General features: G+C 42.3%; 1 protein-coding gene across 1 annotated transcript in view; it reads right to left on the bottom strand.

The window, feature by feature from the left end:
* Positions 1-16,916, bottom strand: part of LOC124041299 (PDZ domain-containing protein 8-like) — a 74,208-nt gene that overhangs the window by 36,289 nt on the left and 21,003 nt on the right. The window contains exons 2-3 of the mRNA XM_046358741.1: positions 14,814-14,942; positions 5,703-5,805 (exon numbers count right to left, since the gene is read on the bottom strand). Of these exons, the coding sequence (XP_046214697.1) occupies positions 5,703-5,805; positions 14,814-14,942 (232 nt within the window). The remainder of the gene's footprint in view (positions 1-5,702; positions 5,806-14,813; positions 14,943-16,916) is intronic.

Here is a 16,916-nt window from a genome sequence, read left to right as displayed (position 1 = left end):
ATGCCACCAGCCATACTGCTCGTTCTGTGCATGATGTCCTGCATGAGAGGAATGTCAGTGATCTGCCATGGCCAGCAAAGAGCCCGGATCTCAAATCCCATTGCGCATGTCTGGGACCTGTTGGATCGGAGAGTGAGGGCTAGGGCCATTCCCCCCAGAAATGTCTGGGAACTTGCAGGTGCCTTGGTGGAAGAGTGGGGTAACATCTCACAGTAAGAACTGGCAAATCTGGTGCAGTCCATAAGGAGGAGATGTACTGCAGTACTTAATGCAGCTGGTGGCCACACCAGATACTGACTGTTACTTTTTGTTTTGACCCCCCCTTTGTTCAGGGACATATTTTTCCATTTTTGTTAGTCACATGTCTGTGGAACTTGTTCAGTTGATGTCTCAGTTGTTGAATCTTATGTTCATACAAATATTGACACGTTAAGTTTGCTGAGTTTGTTTTTATTTTTTATAAACCGGCAAAAAAATCTAGCAGCCTGCTTTTGCTTTGTCATTATGGGATATTGTGTGTAGATTTGAAGAAAAAAAAATACAAATAAAAAACATTGGTCCATTTTAGAATAAGGCTGACTCCTTTCAGATTTAGCTAGCTAACTCTGCAAATAGTATTGCTGGGTGATTTAAAAATTCAGTCAATCGATCAATAATATAATAATAATAATGTTAGCAAAATGTAAAATCTGTAAAAATGATAGGAATCAAAAAGGTACTGAACTTGTGAAACATCACAGCACTGTTGAAAAATATATGTCAAAACTGGATGGTCTTCAGAAATAGATGGAGGTGTTGAGGGTAGCTGAAGGAAGAGACTAAAAACAAACAAAATATAACTAATGTAAAATATACTGTCTCCGTAAAATAAATGTATTACACTACCATTCAAAAGATTGGGGTCACTTAGAAATGTCCTTGTTTTTGAAATAAAAATATTTTGGGGCCATTAAAAAAACATCAGATTGATCAGAAATACAGTGTAGACACTATTAATGTTTTTCAGTTCGCTGCAGCTAGAGAATGGAACGAGTTGCAACACTCAAACTGGACAGCTTTATCTCAATCTCTTTGTTAAAAGACTCAATCATGGACACTATTACTGACAGTTGTGGCTGCTTTGCGTGATGTATTGTTGTCTCTACCTTCTTGCCCTTTGTACTGTTGTCTGTGCCCTATAATGTTTGTGCCATGTTTTATAGTGATGCACCGATAGGACAATTTTGGGATATACCGATATCCAATATTTTCCTTGCCAAAAAACAAAAACTATTTAATTCGGCCTTGATTGGGAGTCCCATAGGGCGGCGCACAATTGGCCCAGCGTCGTCAAAGTTTGCCGGGGTAGGCCATCATTGTAAATAAGAATTTGTTCTTAACTGACTTGCCTAGTTAAATAAAGGTTTCTACTGGTCATTGTTTTCAGGCTGGTTGTATTGGTGCTAGCTAGGTACCAAGCTAACGCTCTCTACCCCAAAAGTTGCGGTCGAACAAAATCATGCTTTACAACCAACGCGTTATTGAAAACACATCATTCGTGGCCGGTGTTTGCAGACTTTCTTGTACAGCTTTGACAGTGCTACTGCATCTTTTTTTGACACACAAAGACCCAAACGGTGTTCCATAGTATGTATGTCGTGAAGCTAATAGCAATGACACTATTACTGTGTAACTCTGGTAGGGCAACATCTGAAAAATAGCGCTGTTGGTAGTGTGTACCGGTGCTCGATCAGTCGGCGAAAGCCAACATTACCCACGACCAGAGAACGGTTGATTGTCAAGGACAATGAATTCCATTATCTTGGCTTTAATGGATTGCGCCTTTGAGTTGTCTCACTGAAAGGTTCTTACTCCTTCAAATGACTGCTTGACCTTTTGACATCTCGAGCCACACAGCAGATATTGTGGGCTAAGTTAGGAATGTGTGTTGCATGTGTAGCGCAACATTTTACGTGGAATTATTACGTCACGTACCTACTATATAGGTATGCACGTCAGCTTTGACATCAGTTTTGCACATAGGCGTTAAACTAGACATTGGCCGATACCGATGTTAGCATTTTTAACGAATCTTGGACGATTCGGATTTGGTCACAGATATATCGTGCATCCCTAATGTTTTGTGCTGCTACAATGTGTTGCTACCATGTTGTTGTTATGTTGCCAGGTGTTGCTGCCATAGGTCTCTATGTCGTGTTGTCTCTCTTGTTGTGATGTGTGTTTTGTCCCATATTTAGATAGTATTCTTTTCTTTTTTTTAATCCCAGTCCCCGCAGGAGGCCTTTTGGTACACCGTCATTTTAAATCAGAATTTCTTCTTAGCTGACTTGCCTATTTAAATAAAGGTTAAATAACAAATAAAAATGACTATTGTAGCTGGAAAAAGGCTGATTTTTAATGGAATATCTACATAGGCCCATTATTAGCAACCAGCACTCCTGTGTTTCAATGGCACGTTGTGTTAGCTAATCCAAGTTTAGGATTTTAAAAGGCTTACTGATCATTAGAAAACCCTTCTGCAATTATGTTAGCACAGCTGAAAACTGTTGTCCTGATTTTTTTTTTAAACTGTCCTTTAGAATAGTTGAGTATCTGGAGCATCAACATTTGTGGGTTCGATTACAGGCTCAAAATGGCCATAAACAAAGAATGTTCTTTGTTTATGAAGGCTATTCCATGCAAGAAATTGTCAAGAAACTGAAGATCTCGTACAATGTTGTGTACAACTCCCTTCACAGAACAGAGCAAACTGGCCCTAACCAGAATAGAAAGAGTGGGAGGCCCCAGTGCACAACTGAGCAAGAGTACATTAGTGTCTAGTTTGAGAAAAATAATACCCGCAAAACACAGTCTCAACATCAACAGTGAAGAGGCGACTCCGGGATGCTGGTCATCTAGGCAGAGTTGCAAAGAAAAATACATATATATCTCAGACTGGCCAATAAAAAAAAAAAGATTAAGATGGGCAAAAGAACAGACACTGGACAGAGGAACTTCGAGTCGCCTCTTTACTTTTGACATTGAGACTGGTGTTTTGCGTATACTGTTTAATGAAGTTGCCAGTTGAGGACTTGTGAGGTGTCTGTTTATCAAACTAGACACTAATGTACTTGTCCTCTTGCTCAGTTGCGCACCGGGGCCTCCCACTCTTTCTATTCTGGTTAGAGCCAGTTTGGTGAGTATGCAGGCCATGGAAGAACTGGGACATTTTCAGCTTTCAGGAATTGTGTACAGATCGTTGCACATGGGGCCGTGCATGACCATGCTGAAACATGAGGTGATGACGGGGGATGAATGGCACAGCAATGGGCCTCAGGATCTCATCACGGTATATCTCTGTGCATTCAAATTGCCGTTGACAAAATGCAATTGTGTTCACTGTCCATAGCGTATGCCTGCCCATTCCATGACCCCACCCGCCACCATGGGGCACTCTGTTCACAACATTGACTTCAGCAAACCGCTCGCCCACACGACGCCATACACGCTGTCTGCAATCTCCCCGGTACAGTTGAAACCGGAATTAATCTGTGACAGTGGCTATCGAAGGTGAGCATTTTCCCAATTAAGTCGGTTATGATGCCAAACTGCAGTCAGGTCAAGACCCTGGTGAGGAGGATGAGCACGCAGATGAGCTTCCCTGAGATGGTTTCTGACAGTTTGCGCTGAAATTCTTCAGTTGTGCAAACCCACAGTTTCATCAGCTGTCTGGGTGGTTGATCTCAGATGATCCCGTAGATTAAGAAACCGGATGTGGAGATCCTGGGCTGGCATGGTACCACATGATCTGTGGACGTACTGACAAATTCTCTAAAAACGACAGAGGTGGCTTATGGTTGAGAAATTAACATTTAATTCTCTGGCAACAAGTCTGTTGGACATTCCTGCAGTCAGCATGCCAATTTGCATGCTCCCTCAAAACTTGAGACATCTGTGGCATTGTGTTGTGTGACAACTGCACATTTTGGAGTGGCCTTTTATTGTACACAACACAAGGTGTACCTGTGTAATGTTCATGCTGTTTAATCAGCTTCTTGATATGCCACACCTGTCAGATGGATGGATTATCTTGGCAAAGGAGAAATGCTCACTAACAGGGATGTAAACTAATTTTGGCGCAACATTTCTGGGATCTTCCATTTCAGCTCATGAAACATGGGACCAACAATTTAAATGTTGCATTTAAATTTTTGTTCCGTGCATTAACATACATGTGCCACACAGAGAGCCCAGTTCAGACGATAGTTGGGCCTCATCTCCAGCGATCATTCTTGGAATAAAAACGCAAAGGAATATGCAGAGAAAGAAAGGGAGGGTGGCCTTTTTAAGATGGTATCGCCTTTAATCCTTAGCATGGGCCTGCTTGGGACACAAGCTGCACGAGGCTGATACAACGGCCCAAATGCCACCTTGCATCTGCATCTCTAGGTAGCATATTAATGGAGAGCTAGATACAGCACTCTGTCTGAAGAGGATGTCATTAGAGGGACACACCGGGTGACAGCCATATTGGTCAAGTTGAACACTTACCTCAGCGGCTGCAGTAAATGGGTTGTACATTGGAAGGAATGTTGAAAAATTGTGTTGTAGCATGTCTGAGAGTCATAGCTTTTATTGCAGGCAGGTAGCCTAGCGGTTAGAGCATTGGGCCAATAACCGAAAGGTCGGCAGTTTGAATCCCAGAGCCGACAGGGTGAAAAATCTGTCGATGTGCCCTTGATCTAGGCATTGCTCCAGGGTCGCCGTTGATAATGGCAGATATCACACACACACACACACACACACACAACTCTAACTTACAGATCGTGGCAGGCTAGAATGCATGGCTTACCGAGAGTACATACAGTAAATGAAGATTACTGATATGAACTATTTTACTGAAAATGTCCCTTTATTTTTTTGCGAGCATTGTCGCAAGGAACAAATGTTATAGTGGCATTGCCCTCTGCTGGACAGGATGGAAGCTGCTACAACATAATAACATTATTCTGAAAAATGACCTCTTAAATGAAACTAAAATGTATTTTGAGCCAATGCAAATGCCAGTTGTTCACAGAGAGAAGCAGCGTCGGGATGTGAGAGTGATGGTCAGTAATTAGACTTGCCATTTTCGTCTCAAACAGTCATTAGTCACTTCCGAACAAGTTCCATGTTATAATGTTAATATCTCTGAATTACTGCAATTAGAAAAGGTTTGCTCTAAGGCTCGATTATTTTTTGTTGCTTTCAAAATGTCACTGGGGGATATTGACTTCTCAGATGGGGGAAAATAAAACGTTTGAATCAATAGAGCAAGTATTCCATGCTTCTTCTCTAATGACTATGTCTCGATCATGTTAATATCTTTGAATAAAATATACCATCAGTGAAACCGGTAAATGTCACCATAAGGTGTTTTGTACCAGCCAATTAATGTGTCATAAATGTAACTCATCTATAAGAAGTTAAACACCATTGTCATATTGTGACAATTGATTAGGACCACAAAAATAACATGGAGCACCAATACGATACTGCTTGCTGTTCTTCTTAAGGAAAAACCTATGATTCCCTAGCTCCCCTAGTTGAACATGGCAGATTAAATATGTGTCAGTAGCCCTCTGGCTCTTTGTCTGACAGATAGGCATTACGCTTGGGTGGTCTTTAAGAAAGATGACTGGTGTTGTTTTACATGGGGGGGGGGGTATCTTAAAGAAGCCCACCGTTTTGATGGAGCTGCGTGTTTTCTCTTTCCACTCGTGGCTGCTCAGCTCAAAGGTGCAGTGCACGTAGGTCTCTCTGTCGTACGAGCCAAGGATAAAAAGCCTGAGGGAGAAATTAGAGAAGAAAAGCTCATTTTAGACAGTACATCATTGCTGATTCTCTCAGTCTCCCTATGTGTAGTGCATTGCCTACAATTATGTAACAGTATATTTAAAATACAGGCGTACACACTTGAAAGACCTTGATGCCACTGTGGACGAACCAAATTATTTGGGCTGGGACAAGTGTTATCAGGTACTACTAGAATACATCAGAGACCCCTGACAAACACTGTCAAGGCTATTGCTGCCCTTTTGTGAAGTGATGAAAATATACCAAAAAATAGTAAAATACTAAGGTAGTATTGTGTAGATGTGCATTTGAAGTGTTAAACTAATTATATTACAGAATTACTTTCTAAAATATACAGTAGGTAGACCTATTTGAAATTGATAGTTTCAACTTATTTTAAAGTCATAAAAATACAATTGACAAGTGTTTTAAAAAAGTCAACAAAGAAACAGTAGTAACTATTTAGATTTGCCTCAATTACACCACTGGATATGTATGTTCTTGTCCCATTAACTCAATTGAGTCCCCAATTACTGTATACAACAAGCTCTATCTGTATACAGGATGTGCAGATGACATACTGGATTCTGGATGAACAATATGCTGACTGTGTCTCCATCTGCTGGTGACAGACGATACATTTTACACAGATTTGACAACCTAATCCTGCCAGTCAATGAATTGTCAAACTCCTTTAAAAATGCAGGTTAAATCTGGCCACTTAAACTTTGGACACCCTTCTGTCTTGACCAGTGTCTTAACTAGTTCACTAGCCAGTGCCTGACTTTAAATACGTTACCAAAACACACCTAATGTTTTCAATTCATGTATTATATACAGTCGTGGCCAAATGTTTTGAGAATGACACAAATATTCATTTTCACAGTCTGCTGCCTCAGTGTCTTTAGATATTTTTGTCAGATGTTACTATGGAATGCTGAAGTATAATTACAAGCATTTCATGAGTGTCAAAGGCTTTTATTGACAATCTGCATGCTGTAAATTAACTTCTGGGCCACATCCTGACTGATGGCAGCCCATTCTTGCATAATCAATGCTTGGAGTTTGTCAGAATTTGTGGGGTTTTGTTTGTCCACCTACCTCTTCAGGATTGACCACAAGTTCTCAATGGAATTAAGGTCAAGGGAGTTTCCTGGCCATGGACCCAAATTATTGTGAGGTTTTGTTCCCGAGCCACTTAGTTGTCACTTTTGCCTTATGGCAAGGTGCTCTATATCATGCTGGAAAAGGCATTGTTCGTCACCAAACTGTTCCTGGATGTTTGGGAGAAGTCACTCTCAGAGGATGTGTTGGTACCATTCTTTATTCATGGCTGTGTTCTTAGGCAAATTTGTGTGTGAGCCCACTCCCTTGGCTGAGAAGCAACCCCACACATGAATGGTCTCAGGATGCTTTACTGTTGGCATGACACAGGACTGATGGTAGCGCTCACCTTGTCTTCTCCGGACAAGCTTTTTTTCTAGATGCCCCAAGCAATTGGAAAGGGGATTCATCAGAGAAAATTACTTTACCCCAATCCTTGTACCTTTTGTAGAATATCAGTCTGTCCCTGATGTTTTTCCTGGGGAGAAGTGGCTTCTTTGCTGCCCTTCTTGACACCAGGCCATCCTCCAAAAGTCTTCGCCTCACTGTGCGTGCAGATGCACTCACACCTGCCTGCTGCCATTCTTGAGCAAGCTCTGTACTGGTGGTGCCCCGATCCCGCAGCTGAATCAACTTTAGGAGACTGTCCTGGCTCTTGCTGGACTTTCTTGGGCACCCTGAAGCCTTCTTCACAACAATTGAACCGCTCTCCTTGAAGTTCTTGATGATCCGATAAATGGTTGATTTAGGTGTAACCTTAATGGCAGCAATATCCTTGCCTGTGAAGCCCTTTTTGTGCAAAGCAATGATGATGGCACATGTTTCCTTGCAGGTAACTATGATTGACAGAGGAAGAACAATGATTCCAAGCAACACCCTCCTTTTGAAGCTTCCAGTCTTATTCAAACTCAATCAGCATGACAGAGTGATCTCCAGGCTTGTCCTCGTCAACAATCACGCCTGTGTTGACGAGAGAATCACTGACATGATGTCAGCTGGTCCTTTTATGGCAGGGCTGAAATGCAGTGGAAATGTTTTTTGGGGATTCCGTTCATTTGCATGGCAAAGAGGGGCTTTGCAATTAATTGCAATTCATCTGATCACTCTTCATAACATTCATCATACAAACTGAGGCAGCAAACTTTGTGAAAATGATTATGTGTCATTCTCAATTTTTGGCCACGACTGTACAGTTGAAGTGATAAGTTTACATACACTTAGGTTGGAGTCAATAAAACTCTTTTTTTCAACCACTCCACAAATGTCTTGTTAACAAACTATAGTTTTGGCAAGTCGGTTAGGACATCTACTTTGTGCATGACAAGTAATTATTCTAACAATTATTTACAGACAGATTATTTCACATAATCACAATTTCAGTGGGTCAGAAGTTTACATACACTAAGTTGACTGTGCCATTAAACAGGTTGGAAAAATTCCAGAAAATGATGTCATGGCATTAGAAGCTTCTGGTAGGCTAATTGACATCATTTGAGTCAATTGGAGGTGTACCTGAGGATGTATTTCAAGGCCTACCTTCAAACTCAGAGCCTCTTTGCTTGACATCATGGGGAAATCAAAAGAAATCAGCCAAGACATTGTAGACCTCCACAAGTCTGGATAATCCTTGGGAGCAATTTACAAACGCCTGAAGATACCACGTTCATTTGTACAATGAACAGTACGCAAGTATAAAAACTATGGGGACCATGCAGCTGTCATACATTTGTGCATCAGGTATCCTTGTGGTTAGAGCGTTGGACTAGTAACTGAAAGGTTGCAAGATCGAATCCCCGAACTGACATGGTAAAGATCTGTCGTTCTGCCCCTGAATAAGGCAGTTAACCCACTGTTCCTAGGCCGTCATTGACAATTAGAATTTGTACTTAACTGATTTGCCTAGTTAAATTAAGGTACAAATAAAAAATACCGCTCAGGAAGGAGACGCGTTCTGTGTCCTAGAGATGAACGTACTTTGGTGCGAAAAGTGCAAATCAATCCCAGAACAGCAGCAAAGAACCTTGTAAAGATGCTGGAGGAAACACAAAATAATCTTTTCAACAGTAAAACGAGTCCTATATCGACATAACCTGAAAGGCTGCTCAGCAAGGAAGAAGCACAAAAAACGCCATAAAAAAGCCATACTATGGTTTTTTGGAGAAATATCCTCTGGTCTGATGAAACACAAATAGAACTGTTGGCCATAGTGACCATGGTTATGTTTGGAGGAAAAAGGGAGAGGCTTGCAAGCCGAAGAATACCATCCCAACCGTGAAGCATGGGGTTGGCAGCATCATGTTGTGGGGATGCTTTGCTGCAGGAGGGATTGGATTGTATGTAAACTTCTGACACACTGGGAACGTGATGAAAGAAATAAAAAGGCTGAAATAAATCATTCCCTCCACTATTATTCTGACATTTCACTCTTAAAATAAAGTGGTGATCATAACTAACCTAAAACAAGGAATCTTCACTAGGATTAAATGTCAGGAATTGTGAAAAACTGATTTTAAATGTATTTGGTTAAGGTGTATGTACACTTCTGACTTCACTGTATACAGTATATGTTGGATGCATGGTAGGCAAGAGAAAGCCGCAATCAATAAAAGACAGTACTGTGCAGCCGTCTTCATCGACCTGGCCAAGGCTTTCGACTCGGTCAATCACCATATTCTTATCGGCAGACTCAGTAGCCTCTGTTTTTCGAATGACTGCCTTGCCTGGTTCACCAACTACTTTGCAGACAGAGTTCAGTGTGTCAAATCGGAGGGCATGTTGTCCGGTCCTCTGGCAGTCTATGGGGGTACCACAGGGTTCAATTCTCGGGCCGACTCTTTTCTCTGTATATATCAATGATGTTGCTCTTGCTGCGGGAGATTCCCTGATCCACCTCTACACAGACGACACCATTCTGTATACTTCTGGCCCTTCCTTGGACACTGTGCTATCTAACCTCCAAACGAGCTTCAATGCCATACAACACTACTTCCGTGGCCTCCACCTGCTCTTGAACGCTAGTAAAACCAAATGCATGCTTTTCAACTGTTCGCTGCCTGCACCCGCACGCCCGACTAACATCACCACCCTGGATGGTTCCGACCTAGAATATGTGGACATCTATAAGTACCTAGGTGTCTGGCTAGACTATAAGTCTATAAGTACCTAGGTGTCTGGCTAGACTGCAAACTCTCCTTCCAGACACATATCAAATCTCCAATCCAAAATCAAATCTAGAGTCAGCTTTCTATTTCGCAATAAAGTCTCCTTCACTCACGCCGCCAAACTTACCCTAGTAAAACGGACTATCCTACCGATCGTCCACTTCGGCGATGGAAGCTATTTTGTAGATGACAATACTCTACTCAGCGAACTGGATGCAGTTTATCACAGTGCCATCCGTTTTGTTACTAAAGCACCTTACCACCCACCACTGCGACCTGTATGCTCTAGTCGGCTGGCCCTCGCTACATGTTCGTCGCCAGACCCACTGGCTCCAGGTCATCTACCAGTCTATGCTAGGTAAATCTCCGCCTTATCTCAGTTCACTGGTCACAATGGCAACACCCACCCGTAGCACGCGCTCCAGCAGGTGTATCTCACTGATCATCCCTAAAGCCAAAACCTCATTTGGCCGCCTTTCCATCCAGTTCTCTGCTGCCTGCGACTGGAACGAATTGCAAAAATCGCTGAAGTTGGACTTTTATCTCCCTCACCAACTTTAAACATCTGCTATTTGAGCAGCTAACCGATCGCTGCAGCTGTACATAGTCTATCGGTATATAGCCCACCCAATTTACCTACCTCATCCCCATACTGTTTTTATTCATTTACTTTTCTGCACATCAGTATCTCTACCTGCACATGTTCATCTGATCATTTATCACTGCAGTGTTAATCTGCTCAATTGTCATTTTTTTCTCCTATGGCCTATTTATTGCCTACCTCCTCATAACTTTGGCACACAATTTATATAGATTTTTTTTCTACTATGTTATTGACTTGTTTATTCCATGTGTAACTCTGTGTTGTCTGTTCACACTGCTATGCTTTATCTTGGCCAGGTTGCAGTTGCAAATGAGAACTTGTTCTCAACTAGCCTACCTGGTTAAATAAAGGTGAAATTAAAAATAAATAAAAAAGCAAGCATGCATGAAGAGGTTTTTCACTGTCCTTGGGCAGCAAGCAACAGACAGAAAGTAACCAATCAAAACTAAGAGAACATAAAAATAAAGAACATGACAGGCAGTTTAAAATGATCGTGTTGCTATTTACAATTTATAAATTATTCATCTGAACTAATTCACTGATCATTTCAGGTCTATTTAGAATATTATAATGTTCCTCTGAATATCAACAACCTTTTATTCCTCCTCTTAAAAATGCATGGTCTATTCAGAAAAACGAAGACTTTCTCGCAATTCGGTTTCATTTGGCTCCAACCCAATGGAATCCTACAGAGACAAACGCAATATTAGGCACAGTAGAGCCGGTGTAAATTGAAGTGGATGGCGTCATTGTTAGACATATCTGGCTGCGCCCAGTGAGGTAAGAGGGTATCCATTTGCAGCAGCTGTAAGGATAGAAGTGCCAGCCAGCCATAGCTTGGGCCTGGCCTCATAATGGGCAAGGACTGTGTATTATTAATGAGGAGCTTTTCTGGTGTCCTACAGTCTTGTGGCCACTCCACTACTATACCCAAGCAACACAACAAAGACTTACACCGCCATCAGGACAGGGTGGAGGAGATACTTCTCAGGCCCAGAGCTGACATGTTTAAGTTGTCATTGGCCCAGAGGAGATGTGGCTGTGTTTTAGGAAGGGAGGGGACTAGACGAGAGATACATGACCTACCTAAATACGAACAAACTGCTTTTTAACTGTGCAAGGCATTGTCACCCAAATGGATTAGGCTACTTTGAACAGGAGGTAACATAATTATATATATATATATATGCCATTTAGCAGAATACCTGGTAAATTACCTGGTAAATGTGTAGCCTTGCTGGTTAAGTTTATTATTGATTTATTTCCTTCATGGGTGAGGCTAGAGCCTTTACCAAGAGCAGGATTGGACACCTAGCACATATAGTGGCGAAAAATGCAAGGTCTGGATATAGTCCAGACTGTTTTAGCCCCACCATGGGTTATAGATGTGATTCAGATCTGGACTCCAGAACAGAACTCCAGAACAGTCCAGCGCTTGTTCTTGAACCATTCAAAGGTGCTTTTGATGTGTGTTTGGGGTTGTTGTCCAGCTAGAAAACCCACAACCTTTAACAGAGATCCAGGTTTTTTTTGACACAAGGTTGAACATTGCACTCCAAAACACCTTGACAATCTGCGGTTTTCATGATGTCTTGCACACATTCAACACCCCCATTACCAGAGGCAGCTTAGCACAGCATTACTGAACCTCCCCCATGTTTGATTTTAGGGAGGGTATGATTATCTTTGAATGTTTCATGTGGTCATTGGTAAACATAGGAAGACCCCTCTACTGAAAGAGACAAGAAAGCCTCATTGAACTTCTTAAAAACCCACCTAAAACAAGCTTAAATCCTGGGAAAACTGCTGTGGACTTTTGAAACAAATGTAGAGCTAGCTCAGATCAGCACTGTGTATACCGAAAACCAAATTAAGCTTTCAATGAAAAGAACACCTTCTCTACAATCAAACATGGCATGGTTTGATAATATAGTGGGGTTGCTTTTCTGCCTCTGGTACTAGGGTCCTTGAACACGTGCAAGGCATCATGAAATCAGCAGATTATCAAGTTGTTTTAGAGTCCAAAGTTCAACCTTGTGTCCAGAAACTGGGTTTTCATTGAAGGCTGTGGATCTTCCAGCTGGACAAGGCCCCAAACACGCATCAAAACGCACCCAGGAATGGATCAAGAAGAAATGCAGGACTGTTCTGGAGTGGCCAGCGAAGTGTCGGTATCGGAATCACATCCAAAACCTACGGCGAGATCTGAAAGCAGCAGTTGGTAGAGGGCACCACTCATACATAGAAGAATTAGAGCAGTTGCTGCTTTAGAGTGGGCCAAATTGCCAGTAGAAAGGTACAGCAAGGGCCTTCCGGGTGGCGCAGCAATCTAAGACACTGCATGCGGTGTCACTACAGCCTGGGGTTTAATCTTTGCCAGCCGCGTCCGGGAGACCAAATGGGGCGGCGCAATTGGCCCAGTGTCGTTCGGTTATGGTAGGGTTTGGCCGGGAGGGACGTCCTTGTCCCATCGCGAACTAGCAACTCCTGTAGCGGGCCGGGTGCAGTGCACGCTGACACGGTCACCAGGTGTATGGTATTTCCTTCGACACATTGGTGCGGCTAGCTTCCGGGTTGTGTCAAGAAGCAGTGCGTCTTGGCTGTGTTTCGGAGGAAGCGCGACGCTCAACCTTCGCCTCTCCCGAGTCCGTACGGGAGTTGCAGTGATGAGGCAAGACTAACTCCCAATTGGATACCACAAAACTGGAGAGAAAAAAGGACAACATATTTATAAAACTTGCCGATGACAACAGTAGGGCTGATCACAGATAACGATGAGACAGCTTACACGGAGGAGGTCAGAGACCTGACCATGTGGTGCCAGGACAACAACCTCTCAACGTGATCAAGACAAAGGAGATGATTGTGGACTACAGGAAAAAGAAGACAGAGCATGCCCCCATTCTCGTTGATGGGGCCGTAGTGGAGAAGGTTGAGAGCTTCAAGTTCCTTGGCGTCCACTTCGCCAACAAACTAACATGGTCCAAGCACACCAAGACAGTCGTGGAGAGGGCACGACAAAACCTATTCCCCCTAAGGAGACTGAAAAGATATGGCATGGGTCCTCAGATCCTCAAAAGGTTCTACAGCATCCTGACTGTTTGCATCACTGCCTGGTATGGCAACTGCTCGGTAACCGACCATAAGGCACTACAGAGTAGTGTACATCACTGGAGCCAAGCTTCCTGCCATCCAGGAACTCTATACCAGGCGGTGTCAGAGGAATGCCTTCAATTGTCAAAGACTCCAGCCACCCTAGTCGTCTGTTCTCTCTGCTACCGGCAAGCGGTAGCGGAGCACCAATTCCAGGGCCAAGAGGCTTCTACCCCCAAGCCGTAAGAATCCTGAACATTTAATCAAATGGCTACCCAGACTATTTGCATTGCCCCCCCCCCCTTCTATGCTGTATTCAGTGCATGTGACAAATAACATTTGATTTGAGGCGTTCTCCAGACATGACGCTTGGCATTCAGGCCAAATAGTTCAATCTTGGTTTCATCAGACCAGAGAACCTTGTTTCTCATGGTCTGAGAGTCTTTAGCTCACCTCACTGACAAAGGCCCTTCTCCCCCAATTGCTCAGTTTGACCAGGCGGCCAGCTCTAGGAGGAGTCTTGGTGGTTCCAAACTTCTTCCATTTAAGAATGATTGATGCCACTGTGTTCATGGGAACCTTCAATGCTGCAGACATTTTTTGGTACCCTTCCCCAGATCTGTGCCGACACAATCCTGTCACGGAGCTCTACAGACAATTCATTTGACCTCCTGGCTTGGTTTTTGCTCTGACAACTGTGATACCTTATAAAGACAGGTGTGCCTTTCCAAATCATGTCCAATCAATTGAATTTACCACAGGAGGACTCCAATCAAGTTATTCAAGGATGATCAATGGAAACAGGATGCACCTGAACTCAATTTCAAGTCTCATATCTAAATAACGTATCCTTTGCTAAGTATTATTTTACATGTTTAATACATTTTCAAAAAATCTGTTTTCGTTTGTCATTATGGGCTATTGTGTAGATTGCTGAGGATTTTTATTTATTTAATACATTTTAGAATAAGGCTGTAATGTAACAAAATATCGAAATGAAATATGTCACTATGTAAACAGGGCATGAGACATCCTACCTGCTACATTCAACAAGGGTGACCCTAAGCCGGCCCTCCACCAATCCTGAGTCCTGAACGGAGAGGTCCAAGTCACAGGCGGAAGACCCAATAGGAGGTTGCACTTGGAAAGGGAAAAAGGGTTTGTATCTGTAAAAAAAACACAAACAGACAATGATTAAATTAGAAAATGGTTGTCCATTTGTTGTATACTGCTAGTGATTTCAGGTGTGAACATCACAACTGAGGGATTCAACACTTCATTGAGCAGTGTTTGACAATCTATGCATAGGCCTATGGCTATTCCACTGGGGGAAGAAAATAACAGAACTTGTGATTACTTCCCTCAAATCCCAAACACTACTGTATCAGCAATTTGATTCAGCGTTTAAGCATTGCTTAAAACACTTCTGCTTAGTTCTGCTATTCTAGCCACCATATTGTTGGAGAAGTTGAGTAGCAAAGCCCTGAGGACATCTGGTGCTAACTCGCTACTGTCTACGTTTCAGATGATGTGCTGTTAGCCCACGGCAATAGTTTAACAGACACAGAACCGGTTAGAGTCTCTGCTTTGTCATCATCCTCAGGATTGTTTCTCTTGAGTGACTGAAATACGGGCTCAGTGATTAGGAAATAGCCAACGGACTAAAATGTATGCTAAAGCTGCTATTGACTGCTTCATCACGACACCTACACTATCAGCATAGGCACACAGTAGGCTGTCGAATAATTAAATGTGTAATAATAAATAAGTACACAGTAATAAGGTCACTGTAATACAAAGTGTAAGATACACATCTCCTTGCTCAGAGGACAAATGGATTGGAAAGTGGAATGTAAAAGTGAATGAGATAAGTAGAAATGTAGAAAATTGAGTAGAAATGAAGTTGAGATTGAGAAGACTTGGAGTTGAAAAATTGGGATGGATGATTGAGGGATGGATGATTGAGACACGAGGAGGATGGTGAGATGGTGAAAAGTGGGGGAGAAGAGATAGTGTCTTTAGAAAGTATGCATACCCCTTGACTTATTCCACATTTATTGTATTACAGTCTGAATTCAAAATGGATTAAATCAATTTCTCTCCCATCTACACACAATACCCCATAATGACAAAGTGAAAATATGATTTAGAAATGTTGGTAAATTATTGAAAATTTAATTCAGAAATATCACTTACATAAGTATTCACACGCCTGAGTCAATGCCTTGTTGAAGCACCGTTAGCAGCGAATACAGCTGTGAGTCTTTCTAGGTAAGTCTGAGGGCCCGAATCAGATTAAGGGCCCGATTAAGCCATGCAAACGGGACACAATTCTCTTTTAAATGCACTTTTCTCTATGCATATTATGACCTTTAACTTAAGCATGAGAATAGCGTGCTATTCACCTGCTATTACTTTTTTGTGTGTCTACAAATACACTGTATTCTGACCTTGACTGAATTCCCAAATAATTCCACCACCTTTATTCGCAAGAAAAACATGAATAAGGTCTAGCGAACCTACCGGTTCCAAGGGGAGAAAGCATGTTCTTTCTCCCCCACCCCTCAATAGAAATAACACCATTCTCCATTACCTGTAATTAACAACTTCATAAGAGCTAGGTAAATGAGTAATCCGTTTGAATAAGGGAATTGTAAATATAAATGACACTTGCTTTAGATAAACTACATGACCAAAAGTATGTTGTCCCCTGGTACCAGTCAGAAAAAGAAGTATGTTGTCCCCCGGTACCAGTCAGAAAAAGTTATGAAAGTACATGGCCAAAAGTATGTAGACACATGCTCATCGAACATCTCATTCTAAAATCATGGACATTCATATGGAGTTGGTTCCCCTTTGCTGCTAAAACAGCCTCCACTCTTCTGGCAAAGCTTTCCACTAGATATTGGAACATTGCTGAGGGGACTTGAGGCACAAGAGCATTAGTGTAGTTGGGCACTGACATTGGGCGTTCAAGCCTGGATCGCAATCAATTAATTCCAAAGGTGTTTGATGGGGTTGAGGTCAGGGCTCTGTGCAGGCCAGTCAAGTTCTTCCACACCAATGTCATTAAACCATTTCTGTATGGACCTCACTTTATGCACGGGGCATTGTCATGCTGAAACAGGAAAGGTCCTTCC

The sequence above is a fragment of the Oncorhynchus gorbuscha genome, linkage group LG08, assembly GCF_021184085.1.
Source record: "Oncorhynchus gorbuscha isolate QuinsamMale2020 ecotype Even-year linkage group LG08, OgorEven_v1.0, whole genome shotgun sequence".
Lineage (NCBI taxonomy): Eukaryota > Metazoa > Chordata > Actinopteri > Salmoniformes > Salmonidae > Oncorhynchus > Oncorhynchus gorbuscha.
Note: the sequence above shows the minus strand (reverse complement) of the source record. Positions and strands in the feature narration are given on the sequence as shown.